Below are 14408 nucleotides of genomic sequence, written 5' to 3' on the forward strand. Positions count from 1 at the left end.
CGATTCCACCGAGAGGAATGCTCACGACGGCGCCGACCCCCGTAGCCAGCGTCCCCACAACCCCAGCGCCCGATCCAACCGCGATGAGCCCGGAAACTTGAGCGGTGTTATAAAAAACGTTCCAAAAAGTTTTATACGTTCGTCTGAGCTGGTTTCTTTGGTTGACCTCATTTTCCAGGAAATCTCTGATCTTGGAAATCTCATTCAATCGGAATTGGACTCCTTGCTCGCTCTCTAATTGCTCTCCGGTCGCTGGCTGTCGATCTTCGGGAAGATCGGGATACATTTGTGGTGCACTAGGTTTTTTCAATACCATCTTTTATTATATCAAAACTTCGTCGTTCGTGAAGTTTTGAACATGATTGTCGACGAAGTGCTGGACGATTTCTTGCTTATTTAGATTTCTGTTGTAAAGGCTTAGTATACCAAGCTCGTCTACACCCAATCTCCAAGAAGCAAGATTGCCCAAATCCAAGTTGTACGAGCCTTTTTGCTCGGCATTTATCCAAAAGCAGAGTTTGTTTCCAATGTGTTCGATCGTGAAGTGATTGAGATGTGTAGTATCCACCTGATACGACACGGGGTCTAATAGATTGGTTATTGAGTAAGTAACTCTTCCATTATTCCACCTAATCGTGAAATGGGTATGTTTATTTGTGGTAGGATGTAGAAATGTAAAGAGAGATTCTATATTTGCGAGCATTCCAGGTTTTGCCGAAAATAAAAGGACCCATGGTGCTTGTAGATTTGGATTGAAAAAACCCATGAGATTGTCGCTTAGTTGCATAATACCCAAATCTTTATCGGAAAGAGGGTTAGCTACTCTCGATAAAACTCTAGATGTAATTGCAATATCTCTAGTATTTGCGTTGAATGTGTGCGTACCATCTTTTACATCGTTCTTTAGTTCTACCAATTTATTATCGTCCAAATCGACGTTCTTTTTTGCTCTTACAGAAAAGTACGTTTTGGTTCCGTCTTCTTCGTTCGGTAGGACTATGTACCTACCAACGGCGTGGAGGCTGACCTCGTGCTCGTGCTGCACGAGGCTGTCTACGTACTCTTTTGTCACAGCGTCCTCGCTGTCCGTGGGAGTTCCGAGACCCGTGACTCTATTGCCACTCATAGCGAGTTCGCCGGTCATCGAGTCGCCATCCTTCGAAACTTTTCTGTCGTTTAACCATGAGGTTAGGCTGGTCACGGACCCCATAGTAGCTGCATCTTGCGGATCGGTTGGATCCATCAACCCCGTTATTTTTTTATCTCCCATGTTAATCCTTCCGGTCATTCTCGTACCAGTTTTTTTGACGTACGCGGAAAGATCCAGATCTTCGCCAGCTGTTGGCGTCGATTCCGTTTCGATCGTTGGTCCCCAGATAGACATTCTTTCTTTTATTCTATCGGATTTCCAATTCCAAATCCAGCGGCTGATCGTGATTGTCGAGTTTTCTCGAAGAATTTTTCCATTGCACTTTGAAGTCGAAGTTGAGCTCGTGGATGTCTCCGTTTTGCAGTTTTTTGAAACTCGGCTTTTCGTAGGTCGAAACGAAGTATTCTCCGAATGCGGCGTTTGAGAGATCTATAGACCCAAGAACTCGACCTCCCTGCAGAACGTCGTCGTTGTTTACGAGATTGCCCGTGGTTGACAGCTGATTCAGGTACACGAGAATTCTTCGAGGTAAAAATTCGATCGCTCGATCTCCCGTGTATTCACCGGTCGCTAGCCACCCTTCGTCGTCGTCCAATCCGAACATTCCTCGAACACGGGCTGGAAACCAAATCTCATACTGCTCGGGAATTGTCATGTCGAGTTTTCCATCGCCTTTGTCGACTTCGAATTCGAGACCGTCAATTTGACTCGTGAATTCTTTTACGAGCATGTCAAAATTATACAGCCTTGGGCTTATTTTTATCGCTTCTGAAGGTCCTCCCCCTTCTTGAGTGTACCTCCATTCGAGTTCTTCTTCGACGTTGAACCATCCTACTCGGCCCGAGATCCTTTTGATTCCAATTTTTAAGTTTTTGCCGTTATTGTCTATACTTTGCAACAGGCGATAAGGTTTTCCTTTGCCGGTGCCGGTAATTGTCACAAAACTCATTTTCTTTATTTTACAATAAATGGAGTACAATCAAGATTTTCAACCACGAACTGGCGGTTCCTTCGAACCCACTCACATGTTCAGTCTAGTAAACCAAGAAATTCGGGTGAACAAAAAGAGCGGTTTTCACGCGAGGTTTCCGAACATTTGGGCTAACTACAAGCTTCCCAAAATTACCGACAAAACCGTGTACGACAACTGGCTGGCGGATCAGTTAATCTTCTGGCAAATACAACTGAATTTTGCGGTCTGGTGCGCAACCACCACCGGTTGCGGGGTGTCGAAGGAGCATCTCAGACACCGGGATCCTATGGTCAGGTCGGTCTTCAGGTTTCACGCCTACTATCAAATCAGGAGAATTTTGTCGGAAATGAGCTGCCCGACACCCGCCGAAGATTCTTGGAATCCTTTGAACAACGGCGTAGACAAAAATGCGTTTGAAAGAATTTGCGCGGAGTTTGGGATCTCTTCCAAGTCCAACTGGAGGCAGAAGTTCGATCTTTCGAACGGAATGGGATCGTACTTTTTTCGCAAGAAATTTTACGATTGGAAGTTCGTCACGACTAAAAAATGGAGCGAGCTCACGAATGGTGGTGGCTACAAGCAGTCGATGAACTGGAAAGTGCATTTTCAAGGGCAAGCATTTGGGGGAGTAGACGAGCAAACGGACGATGTCGAGTACATCGAGCAGTTATTCGATCACGATCCGGGCATAACCGACGTGTCAATTCGAAAGGGCGATGCCATGGCCGTGATAGGATCTTTCGTTTTGGACCGTTCGAACGGATTCACCAGGGCTGGCGTTTCAAGAATCAACGACAGCGTTCGAACTTTGGTTTGGGCTATCCTCGGAGCTCAAGCCCAAGCGAGATCGAGCATTCTTGGGGTTGGGGGGGCGTTCGACGCTCAAAAGCAATTTTTGGCGAACGTCGAAGATGCCGTGAATTCCGCGGTAGATCTTCCCGATTCGATCGACAGGTACCAGAGAACCTTGCAATACGCTCGGAGTAAATTAGACTTCGTCGTCGGACACGGATTGTACATGCTTCCGAGCAACATGGAGGTCCAAGTCCTAGGGCTACAATAATTTTATTCAGATCGCGTCGGGCGATATGCCCCTCGGGTACAACTCGGAAGTAAATGACGACCAAAGCCCCGCCAGCGAGCCGGTTGAGGAACCACCCGCCAGCGAGCCGGCTGAGAAACCACTCGCCAGCGAGCAACTGCCCGCAGGCGCAGCCCTGGGGCATGAGGACCCAGACCCGGCACTAACTCACGATGAGAAGAAACTTTCGTTGACTTTAGGGCTTGGAAGGATCCTTCACAGAGCCCCCAGTGAAAGGAAGAAGCTCGTAGAAGAACGAGAAAAAGCCGCGCACAATGCGAAAGTCGATCTTGCGTTTACTTTTGTGTGGATAGCCTGTCTCGCGGCAAAACTTTGGTGGCTGAAGTAGGGAGCAATTTTTTGACACCCGCGGCGGATTGCCGCGGGTTTAATTTTTTTTGTCGTAAATTTCCTTCGCAGAAGCGTACACAATTCCGCTGACGGCAAGGGCGAATACCCAAAGGTGCTCGGCGAGAAATCCGGCCACGGATGAAACGGCTTTCAAAACGAAGTTCACGACTCTCCGATGATTGCCGGCAACGCGACCAAAGTTTTGTCCCCGAGTTTTGCGAGAAGATTCGCGATTTTTTGCAGCTGAGTCTTGAGCCAATCTTTCCAAGTTTTTGGCTTTGGAGGCTCGGGAGGTTTTGGACCGGGGTCGGGCTTAGGTTTTGGACCAGGGTCTGGCTTTGGCTTTGGCGCAGGAGTGATGGCAGAAACCGTTGATTTGGTTGCCGCAACTATCGATGCGACGATCGTCGATATCGTCATGCCGATTGCGGTTATGATCGAAGCGATAGTAACTCCCTCTCGTCGAAACAACGTGCTGATTCGATCGCGCAAACTATTGTCGCTTTCGATGAAATTTTCGATAGATTGCCGCAAACGCACGAGTTAATTTCTGACTTTAGCATCTTGGTCGGCTATGGCCTGGTCAAATGTTTTGATTTCCTCTTCCAGTTCTCTAGATTTCTCATCATCTTCTTCGCTTACGGGCAAAAGGGGGTCTCCTTCGTCGCCTTCGTAGGTTGGATTAACGAAGCTAACGGAACTGCGACCTTGGGGTTCCAAATTCTCCAGCTCTTTCGCTTTTTCGTCTCTTCTTTTCACCAAGTGCTCGTACACGTCGGAGAGTCTCTTGAGATGCCCCTGCGCGTCCAAAAAATTATTGACTTCTTCGCGATTGGCTATTGGATCATTTTGCAGTTGTTCGGCTAATTCGTCCGATTCGTGAACCGACTGTCTAGAACGCTCCGCAAACGGATTTCTACGCGCATTTGACTGATTTGACCGTTGTACCGGGGTATTGATTGCTCGACTAGTACTGCTTTCCGCCTTTTTGGCCAAATTCTGCGTTTTTGGTGTTCCCCTTTTGTAATCTTTCAACCCAAGACCAATTCTAATGAAATCGCTTCCTCCTGGATCTCTACCTTTGATTTGGCTCGCTATAGAGTCTAGAGGGTAAAATTCCATCAAATTATCTTTGGTCAGCCAAGCACTTTTTCCTCTGTATTTTGCCTCGATTCGTCCGGATTTTTCATCTACCGAAAAAGTTGCTTCTTGAGTGAAAATGGTTCCTTCGTGTTCGTACCCCAATTTCTCCGCGTAATCGCGAAACATGTCCCTAGCCAGCTCCGTTTTTTGCTTGTTTAATACTCGGGTCATTTCATGTACGGAAGCCCCTGGAGATACTTCTGAACTGGAAGGACTTTCATTGCGAAGTGCTTCGAGTCGCGCGCTAAGATCTTCAAGAGATCTTAGACTCTCAGTCGGAATTGCTTCGGCGGTTGGAACGCTTCCTCTACGTCTCTGGGGGTGCACCTCAGCCTGTCCACCTCCAAAGTCCGCCTCTTTCTGAGTCTGCCCACCAACTGCCCCAGTTGTTTCACCAACACTTGCATCAAACGAATCTTCGCCAGCGCGATCCATCGCTATTTCTTCGCCGAAGTCCACCATTTTTGATTTCTTTTTTTATTGAAGCGCATTGTAAATAAAGAATGGCGAGTAATTACGGCTATAAATTGGACCCTCACCGCCAACTTCGCAAAACGCGAGGCGTCAAAGGAATTCGCAGAACGATTCGAACTACGCACGTTCCCAGCGAGATCGACGAGAACGAACTTCTCACCGTGCGATTCCCTAATCTCGGAAGCAACGATGCTATCGTGCCCGGGACCAGCAAGCTCTCTTTCAAGGTGGACCTGTCTTCGACCGGTGGAAACGCGGACGTGAACAGGAAGATCGTAAATAACCTCGGAAGAGCGATCGTGAGCAAGATAGAAGTGAAGCTCGAGGGACAAAGCGTTTTCAGTCTGAACGACGCGGATATCTTCCTGTGCTACCAGGACCTCTGGAAAACTTCCAAGGAGCGGGAGAATGCGGCTTACCAAGGCATCCAGTCGGAGGCCGTGCGAAAAATCAGAATCAACGCGGGGGACAAGGGGGCAAACACCGCCGACGTCGCGATCGGAACCGCTCTGGGCAATATGTTCTTCATCCCTCTCGACTTCGAAATGCTCTCCTCGCACAACCCCTTTTTTCAGTATGAATTGAAAGACCGACTCTCCTACGAGCTCACATTCAATCGCTACGGACGGGTTGTCGCGAGCACCGACACGGAGGCTTCGTATTCGGTGAGCAACATCCATCTGGAGTTCGAGGTAGTGAGCTCTTCCGAGCTGACCACGGCGATAAGAAACCGGTACAACGGAAAAAGCAACATCGTGTACGACAGAGTCGTTAGACACAGCAAGGAAAGCCTGAACAAATCGGACACCATTTGGAATATCAACATGGCCCCGCGTGCCCTATCCATGAAGGGCATACTCATTCTTTTCGAGGATCCTGGCGACGGTGGAGCGAGTTACGCTCGGGACTCGGAGAAATTTTACAATCCGAAGATCAAAAAAGTTTCCGCGATGATTGACGGAGTCCCGAACCAAATCTTCGCCAGCTTCCTCATCAGCACTTCGAAGAAATTCAAAAGCATTTTGCCGACGGGAAGCATCGCACGACCCCGCACTTCATCAAGGAAGCCGAGCTGTCGGACGTGACCCTTCCCGAGTACCTCACCACAAAATACGGGCTCTGGATCGACATGCGTTCGAGCGATGATGATTCTCTTCATGGGTCCGGTAGAAAGGTCGAAGGAGTCAGCCAAAGTATTCAAATCGAGATGGAGAGAGATGCCGAGAATGCCGGCGCGCTGAATGCCTACGTTTTCTACGTCCAAGATGCCCAGCTGAACTTTGAGAATGGTCGGCTGATGAAATGTGTGTTCTAGCGGTAAAATAAAAATGTTTCCTAAGAAAGCGCACTCCGCGATAATTTGCGGAGCTACCGGCTGCGGCAAATCCGAATTCGTTTTGGACTTGCTCGAAACGGAGTACAGAGGATTCTTCGAGTATATCATCGTTATCTGTCCCACCTGGATGCACAACAAAGCCTATTTGAATAGACCTTGGTTTTCCAAGGATGACCGCGTCATTCCGATTGATCCCAGCTGGGCTCTCGGAGACGATTGGCTGAATGATTCTTTGAAATTTGCTTACGAGACGTTTGGGATTCAAGACGGGCACGTTCTTTTCATTATCGACGACTGCAGCGCCGACCGCTCGATGACCAAAAAAAAGCAAATGCTGTCGAAACTGGCTTTTTCCGGCAGGCACATGGATTGCTCCGTTTGGGTTCTCACTCAAAAGTACAATTCTGTCCTGACCGATCTCCGAGAGCAAACCAAATGGACGGCGTTGTTTTACACGAAGGATCGCGACAGTTTCATCGAAACTCTGAGAGAAAATGACGTGGTTCCAACTTCGGAAGAAAAAAAAGAAATTAAAAAAAAGCTAGCTCAGCACAAGCATTCCAAACTGATTCTGATCACGGAGCAACCCACGGCGTACTTTTGGCAAGAATGTGGCTAGAGTATCTCACAAGCGTCGCGAGCGTCATCGCGAACGTAACGATAATCCTATCGGCAGCCTGAGTGTATCTTAAAATAAAAAGAACGATGACAACGATCGACGAAATAGTTCAAGCCGCTGTGGCGGAACCTCCCCCGCCGGAAACCGTCCAAGAGACCCAGTCAGATTTGCGCGAGCGTTTAATCGAGATAGCCGTGGCGGGAAAGAGCAGAGAGTACCTCGGAAAAATTATAACGTCGGATGAAATCGAGCGTCTCGACCAAAAAAGAGCTTCAAAAACTTCACGCGAGGTACGAAACTTACATGGGAGGGCTCGTTACAAGGTCGATGAAAAAGCACGCCGTCACGGCGTACACGAAGATTGTAGAATTATTTCTTCCGAGAAACTTGGTAATCGCTAACCGCGATGCGCTGGAAGACTCGTTGAACGAAGGACCGTTCATCGACATAGCTCTGTCAAAGTGGACGTGCTGGTTGCATCATAGGTGGGGGTACATGCTGGGCCCGCTAGAACTTGCGTTGCTGACGAGCAATCACGTTCAAAGAATTCCATACGCGCCCGAACTTCCAGTTCCCGAAGAAGTAGGCGAAGCTGCTGAGTAAGCGCTGAGCAGTGCTAAGCAAGCGTTGAACAAGCGTTGAACAAGCGCTAAGCAAGCTGGCCGCTATAAAAAATTCTTCCCGTAATAATAAAAGATGAGCGAAGAAAAAGCAACGGTACCCCCGCCGCCAAAAGTAAAAGATCCTAACAAGGTCGCCGCGGGGAAAGCATCGGCGGCAAAAAAAAAAGAAAAATTGGCCAAGCTAAAAGACTACGAGGAAAGGGAAAAAAGCGGGCATCCGGAACCGAATGAAAAAGTAACGGCACCGCCATCGCAAAAAGCAAAAAAAGAGCAAAGAAAGGGCAGCCAAGCTAAAAGACTTCGAAGAAAGCCAAAAGGTGACCCCGCCCCGCATTCAGAACCCGCGGCGGGTTCTAGCGTGAGTTGGGCAACTGCCGCTGGGCTTGGGTTCGTCGTTGTAACAGCCGGGGGCTATCTGGTGTATCAAAAATTGTCGTCGCGGGTTCCCGAAGTGCCAGCGAAGAAATCGGACATGCGCCCGCCTGAGGTTAAAGAAAAAAAATTTGACTTTGACGATTTTTAGCGTATAATAAAAGAAAAGATGTCGCAATCGGATGACACCGCAAAGATGATCGTCAATGGCGTCTACCACGCCGGTACGCTCAGCGTCTTGACATTCGCCAACTCGATGGCGATGAAAAAATTTTTGAAATGGAAACCTGCAAATTTGAGCCAGCTCGATCTCGAAGAGTTTGCAAAACTGGCGGGGAGTCTATGGACGTCCACAATGTTGAGAGACTGGCTCGTCACGCAGGGTTGGCTTCCCGAGAACATCATGGCCGACGCGTAAAATAAAAGAACTATGGCTTCGATACTTATGATGGGCGGAGGTGCGTTAGTGAACGCACTCGCCTTCTCAGGCTCGAATTATTTATTTAGCACTCTCTCGAGTTCTGCCGAGCGCAAGCGTCATGATCTCGCCTTGGAGCAACTTCAGCACGATCGCGATTCTTGGAACCAAGCGCGCCTTCAGCGAATAGACTATATTAATACGCAGCTTAAAAAACAGGATCACGCGGATCGCACCTTCGTGGACGTCGACGACGCGATGCGGCAATATTACAATCTCACCGGGGTACTCCTAGACCCCCTACCGCCCGAACCGCATTTGTACGATTATCTCAACGAGGGGCAGACTGAGTCCATCAAGAACGGAGAATTGGCCTTGGTCGGAGTTGGCATGCTCGCGATTGGAGTTCTCGCGTATAACTTTGTGTAAGGGGCTACGCCCCCTACCCCCGTAGAAAAAAAACCCCTTCGCGTAAGTGCGAAGGGTTTTTTTATTTTAGCCACCGAGGCTCGTTCGTGAAATACAATTCCGATTGAATGACGCCGCAGTCCAAGCATGTAGGTAGGTCATCAACAAGAGCGAGACTGTCTTTGTAAAATCTTTTTTCCGCGCTGTACGCGAATGGACGGTACTTTTCCGCAATTGCGGCGTCGTACTCAAGCTTGTAGTAGCTTCTTACAGGCTTGTAGTCGTAGGCGATCCTGTAGAATGTTTCTGCGCTTAAAATATCGTACGCGAGTTTACGGAATTCTTTCAAAGGCGCTCTCTCTCTCTCTCTCTCCAAAGTCGCAAAACGAAGGGACGCGATTTCAAGATGCTCGATTTCTGCTCCTCGCGCAGTTTTTCGAATTTTTCAAAATTCATTTTTCCGCTTTTATTTTTGCTCTATTTCACAAATTCATAAACCAAATTTTTTTCCGCCTCGCGAGCTAAGTTGTACTTTTCCAGCGCATACCCAAAATGCAACGATCATGTTTGTTTATTGTAAATAAACCGACGAAATGGGCGATTCAATTTATTTTGAGCTAGCCGACGACGAAATCTTCGAACAGCTGGAAGATACGTCCGTGAGCGACTTTTTCGCGTGGAACGGAACGAGTCTCGGAAACCTATTCGTTGCCGCGAGCGGGTACAACGGAAAGAAGGTAAGAGTTCAGGCGCACGCCTTGCTGCTGTGCTTTGCCGCGTGGTACAAGGATCGGTACAAAATGAGACTGTGCTTGAGACCGCCTTGGATTTTCCCGGGAAGAACGGAAGAAATTCAGATTTTGAAGAAAACGCTCGAGTTTCTTCGGGAAAACTCGGTCGATCGGCGAGATATGAACGCGCTGGAAGAATACGCCGAAAAATTCGGACTGCTAGAAAAATTTCGCGAACTCGCGTGAAAATAAAGAAAATGGAAGGCGAACTTTCAAAAATCTATTACAGTCCAAGATGATACTGGAAAGGCGTCTCAGCGATAGACAAGTTGGCGAAAGAAGCTGGGACGTCGAAAGAAAAAGCCGCGGACTTTTTGAAAAAGCAGACCATCTGGCAGATCTACCTCCCGCCTCCGAAGTACATCCCTCGAGCAAAATTCCGCGTGAGCACTCCCAACGAGGTTCACCAGGCCGACCTGCTTTTTTTGCCTCACGACCGGCCGGGTAAAGGGCGCAAGCTTTACAAGTACGCTCTGACCGTGGTAGACGTTGCGAGCAGGTACAAGAGGCTGAGCCGCTGAGCTCGAAATATTCGGGGAGGTTGCCAAGGCTTTCGAAAAAATTTACGCGAGAGGCCCGCTTCGATGGCCGACCCTTTTGCAAGTCGATCCAGGGAAGGAGTTCATGGGAAAAGTAAACGAACTCGCGAAAAAGCATAACGTCAGCGTGCGGAGAGGAGAGCCCGGTCAGCATAGGGCTCAGGCCATCGTGGAAAGATTCAATCGAACTTTGGCCGAAAGATTGTTCGGTCACCAATATTCCCAGGAAATCTTGATAGAAGCTAGAGGCGGAAACGCGAGGAGCACCGAGTGGGTAGCTAGGCTGCCAAAAGTTATCCGAGCGGTGAACAACGAAGAAACGCGCCTCATCGGAATGAAACCGTCGGACGCGATCGAGAAAGAAAAAGTCGAAGCCTCGCACTCGGCGCCGCAGCGTTGGAAAAATGAAGTTCGGCTTCCATCTAACGTAGCGGTGAGGTATCTGTACAGACCGGGAGAGGACGAGGGGAGAGCGAAGGAGAGCTACCGATCCCATCTGGTCTATAGAGACGTACGGGATCGACAGCGTTGTCGAAACTCCCGGCGACCCTGTCCTGTACTACCTATCCGAAGGCGCGCCAAAAAGAGCGTTTGTTCGGCAAGAATTGATGATCGTGCCCGATGACACTCAGCTGCCTCCGGATTCAGTTTTGTAATGACCGTGCGCCAGGGTGTGGATTTTATCCTGCAAGACGATTCTCTTGTCATCATTCGCAGAGAGCGCGATCTTGTTGACCTCTTCGGTGTAAACTTCATGTTTGTAACTTCGAATCACGTTAATTCTTCTCATCTGAGGCTCGCCGCTGAGAAGGCAATTTTTGTAATCGTCGAAAGTAATTTTCTTTTTAACGACGGCCTTCTTCACGCCTTTGCATTTTTTTTCTTCCGAGCCCTCGTGCATTCTGAAAGCATACAGCTTCGCTCGAAGACCGACAAGCTCCGCGATCTGCTTGCCGCCAGCCTCGTCCTTGAACTTGCCCAGCACTTTCTTGTTTACGCCGGTTCGAATCCCGGACGGATGGTCGGCCGAGTAGTTCGAAGTATCGAATCGAGCGTCAAGATCCGGGGCGATGTCTCGGTAAAAATCTTCGGTTCGAATTTCGTACGCCAAACTATCGGTGTCGGTGAAAAGAAGCTTAGCCCTGTCGCCGTACTTTGGCTTGACGTACCCGTAGTGAAAATTGTACATCGTCGTCTTGGAAATGTCGAGGATAGACATGCCTAGGTAGATCGGTTTGTCAAAAAGCAGCTTGGTCCTCTTCATGTGAATGGCTATCAAGTTTTCGTCAAAATAGTGCGCCGCTCGAAGTTTGGCTTTGCCGCGAGCTTTTTAGCTTTCTTTCTCGAATTCACCAGGTGAATGTCGACCCTATTCCGGATGTTTTCCATCGTCTTGCCGAACACGGAGTTGTTCATGAGCTTGAAGAAGTCCTTCTCAAACTCGTTCGCGGCTTCCTTGCGAAGTCGAGTGTTCAGGTCGATGTACTCCTTCATGAACGCGCTTTCCTCGAACCGAATCCCGCGATGAATTTTTTTTTTTGTCCCGCAGATTCGGAACGAGCTTTTCAACCTTGTCGATGACGAGTCTTTCCGGCGCGAGCGGGTAGTCGCTGTGGAGGTCATGAAGTTCCTTCGGATACTCCAGGTCAACCTCAACGATGCAAGGCCAGAGTCGCCAGTCTCGCAGCTCGTTGACGCTCATCCACTTGAATCCTCCCGTCGGCAGAGGCTGGCTCATCGCGTGCCCGTAGAGATTGTTGGCGTCGAGGTACTGAATAAATTTTGAGGGCTTCGTCGGGTCAAAATCAGGGCCCATGTACTTGTTGTTCGCCTCGGAATGCCGGGTGCTTATCATCGAGACGCCTCCTCTGATCCCCTTCTCGATCATTTGCATCATGTCGACGTCGTGCAGGAGCTCGAGCCGCGCGCCAGTCTTTTTTAACATGGCGTCGTAGGCGAGTCCAGGCGCCGTGAAGTACCAGGCCGGGTCCAGCTCGTAATTTTTCTGGCAAACTTCTCGAAAACTTTCGAATACGTCCGCTAGCAGGAGAACATCCGACTCAAGATACAGGTCGTGGTACTCTCGAAAGGTTTTCATTTCGAAGCTTTCCCACACCCTTTGAGCGTGCTCGTAATCTTCGTCGGAAATGTTCTCTTCGTTGAGCCTGGAGTAGAAGGCTGCCTTCGGCGGAAGACGGGTTTCCTCCAATTTTTTCAAAGAGTCGACGTGATCGTACGGGTAGACCCCTTTTCTTACGAGAAGTCTTCTTTTTTCTTCGCTCGGGAAGAATTTTTTCATCGTCGGAAAGTTGGAGAGATTGTCGACGAGCTTGGATAGGCCAGACGCCATAAACTTGAAGCTGTCGATGAATCGAAGATCGCGCTTGACCTCGACTTCTTTCCCCTCCTTGTTAACGAAGGAGTCGACGACGATCTGCTTGGTGAAGGAAATGTACTTTTCCTCGTTGTTTGGAATGCAGTCGATCTTTCCTTCGGTCTTGCCCAGATTTTTAACGAACAAGTGAGCGTCGTAACCGGCGAGGTTGTGGAAAATCACGGGAAAGAATTTTGGCTTCTTATACCGCAAGTTGCACTTGTTGTGCGCCGCTCCTCGAAACTTGCCCGTAAAATGGCAATGATCTCGAACGACGCGGTTTTCTTCGTCTAGAGGGGTCAGGAGCTTTTTGCAAATGTGGCAATCGCTCGACTCCACGAAGATAGCTCGTTCCCGCTGGTCGAAGACCATATTTTGGGGGAATTTAAACCGTCGGTAAATGCGTCGAATGTCTTCCTCGAGACGCTCCACAAAAATCTGAGCCACGTCCTCGTCTTCCGATCTTTTGGTATACACGACCGGGTCTTGCTTGTATAGCGAGTCATCGAAGCATTTGATGTAGTAGCAAAATCCCGAAGGGTCGTGCTTCTGGTACTTTTGCGTGTAGCTGCCGTTAAGATCGGGCTGACGGGTGTGGATGGGCTTCGTGAAGGACTCGAAGTCGGCGTAGACGACAAAGGGAACATTTTGCGATCTGAAATGGTTCTTGAACTCCTGGACGGAGTCCTTTTCGGGCATCTCGATCCTCACCGATTCGTGCAAGCGGCAGAGATCGATGTGCACAGCCAGTCGCTCCTTGGAGGTGTAGGACGCGTAGCACCGCCGGCAAAAGTGGCGAGCGTGTCCATCTTTTGACACTTGAGTGTTCAACAATCTGCTCAAACTTTTCACGACGCAGTAGTGCTGCTTTTCTTCGTCGGAAATGAGAAGCAAATCGACCTCGCGTTGGCAATCAAGATCGCTGATCCGAAGAGGGTAAACTTTCTTTCCGTCAAAACCGTGCACGTTCACCGAAATGGTCGGATTCCTTCTCTCAAATTTGCCGATGTCGGAAAGGGGAGTCGGAAATGTCACGCCGTCCCAATTCAGCTCGGTGGCTTTTTCTCGAAGGACCTTGTCGATTCGGTCTGCGTTTTTGCCGACCATGTTAATCGCCCTTGTGACGGCCCACTTGAAGCACGCGTCGTCCTCGTTTTTGAGATTGACGATCGCTGTCTTTTTCGCTAAAAACTCCGGGAGAGGGATGTACGAGGAGCCGCCCAACGGCTCGTACTCCACCGTGTGAAGCTCAAGGCTCTGAATCAACTCAAACACCCACCCGCTTCCTAGGTTTATAAAGGTAGAAATGTTCTCGAGAATTCTGGCCGACCAGGTATCGTAGACCTCGCCAAGGTCGGTGGCCTCTAGAATAATCGTTTGTTCAGAATGAAATACGGCTTCCTTTCTGACTTCTAGCCCAGTCTCAAGTCTGGTCTTCACCATCCAGCAGCGAAGAATCATCTTCGCTTTTATCCCGCGGTTTTCTACAAGGGCACCAAGGACAAGTCCCCGAGCCTCTTGCAAAAACGTCTCCGGCGTAAAACCAAGCAGCCCCGGCACCGTGTACTGAATCGCAAACCGCCTTAACGCGGACGTCGATTCTTCAATCTCGAGTAAGTCAAAAAACTCATGCTCTGGGTGTAAAAGCTCTGGCGCTGGGTGAACAAGCCTCCGATCTATCGCGTACTCGATAGGCTCCTGATCCAAGTCAAAAGCTCCTGCTCTTGGCGTAAAAGCTCTGGATCTGGGTGAATAG

At 49.2% G+C, this 14408-nt stretch overlaps 1 protein-coding gene across 1 annotated transcript; it reads right to left on the reverse strand.

Annotated features, from left to right (window-relative positions):
* Positions 1 to 11713: 11713 nt before the first annotated feature.
* LOC140136448 (uncharacterized) lies at positions 11714 to 14113 on the reverse strand. The gene has a single exon (XM_072158171.1). It carries the CDS (start codon positions 14111 to 14113, stop codon positions 11714 to 11716), a length of 2400 nt encoding a protein of 799 aa, XP_072014272.1.
* Positions 14114 to 14408: the final 295 nt, after the last annotated feature.

The sequence above is a fragment of the Amphiura filiformis genome, chromosome 16, assembly GCF_039555335.1.
Source record: "Amphiura filiformis chromosome 16, Afil_fr2py, whole genome shotgun sequence".
NCBI classification, from domain to species: Eukaryota; Metazoa; Echinodermata; class Ophiuroidea; order Amphilepidida; family Amphiuridae; genus Amphiura; species Amphiura filiformis.

Bases quoted from the DNA above. Each gene is read 5' to 3' on its own strand.
- LOC140136448 (XM_072158171.1), bottom strand. From the start codon at position 14,113: ATGATTCTTCGCTGCTGGATGGTGAAGACCAGACTTGAGACTGGGCTA.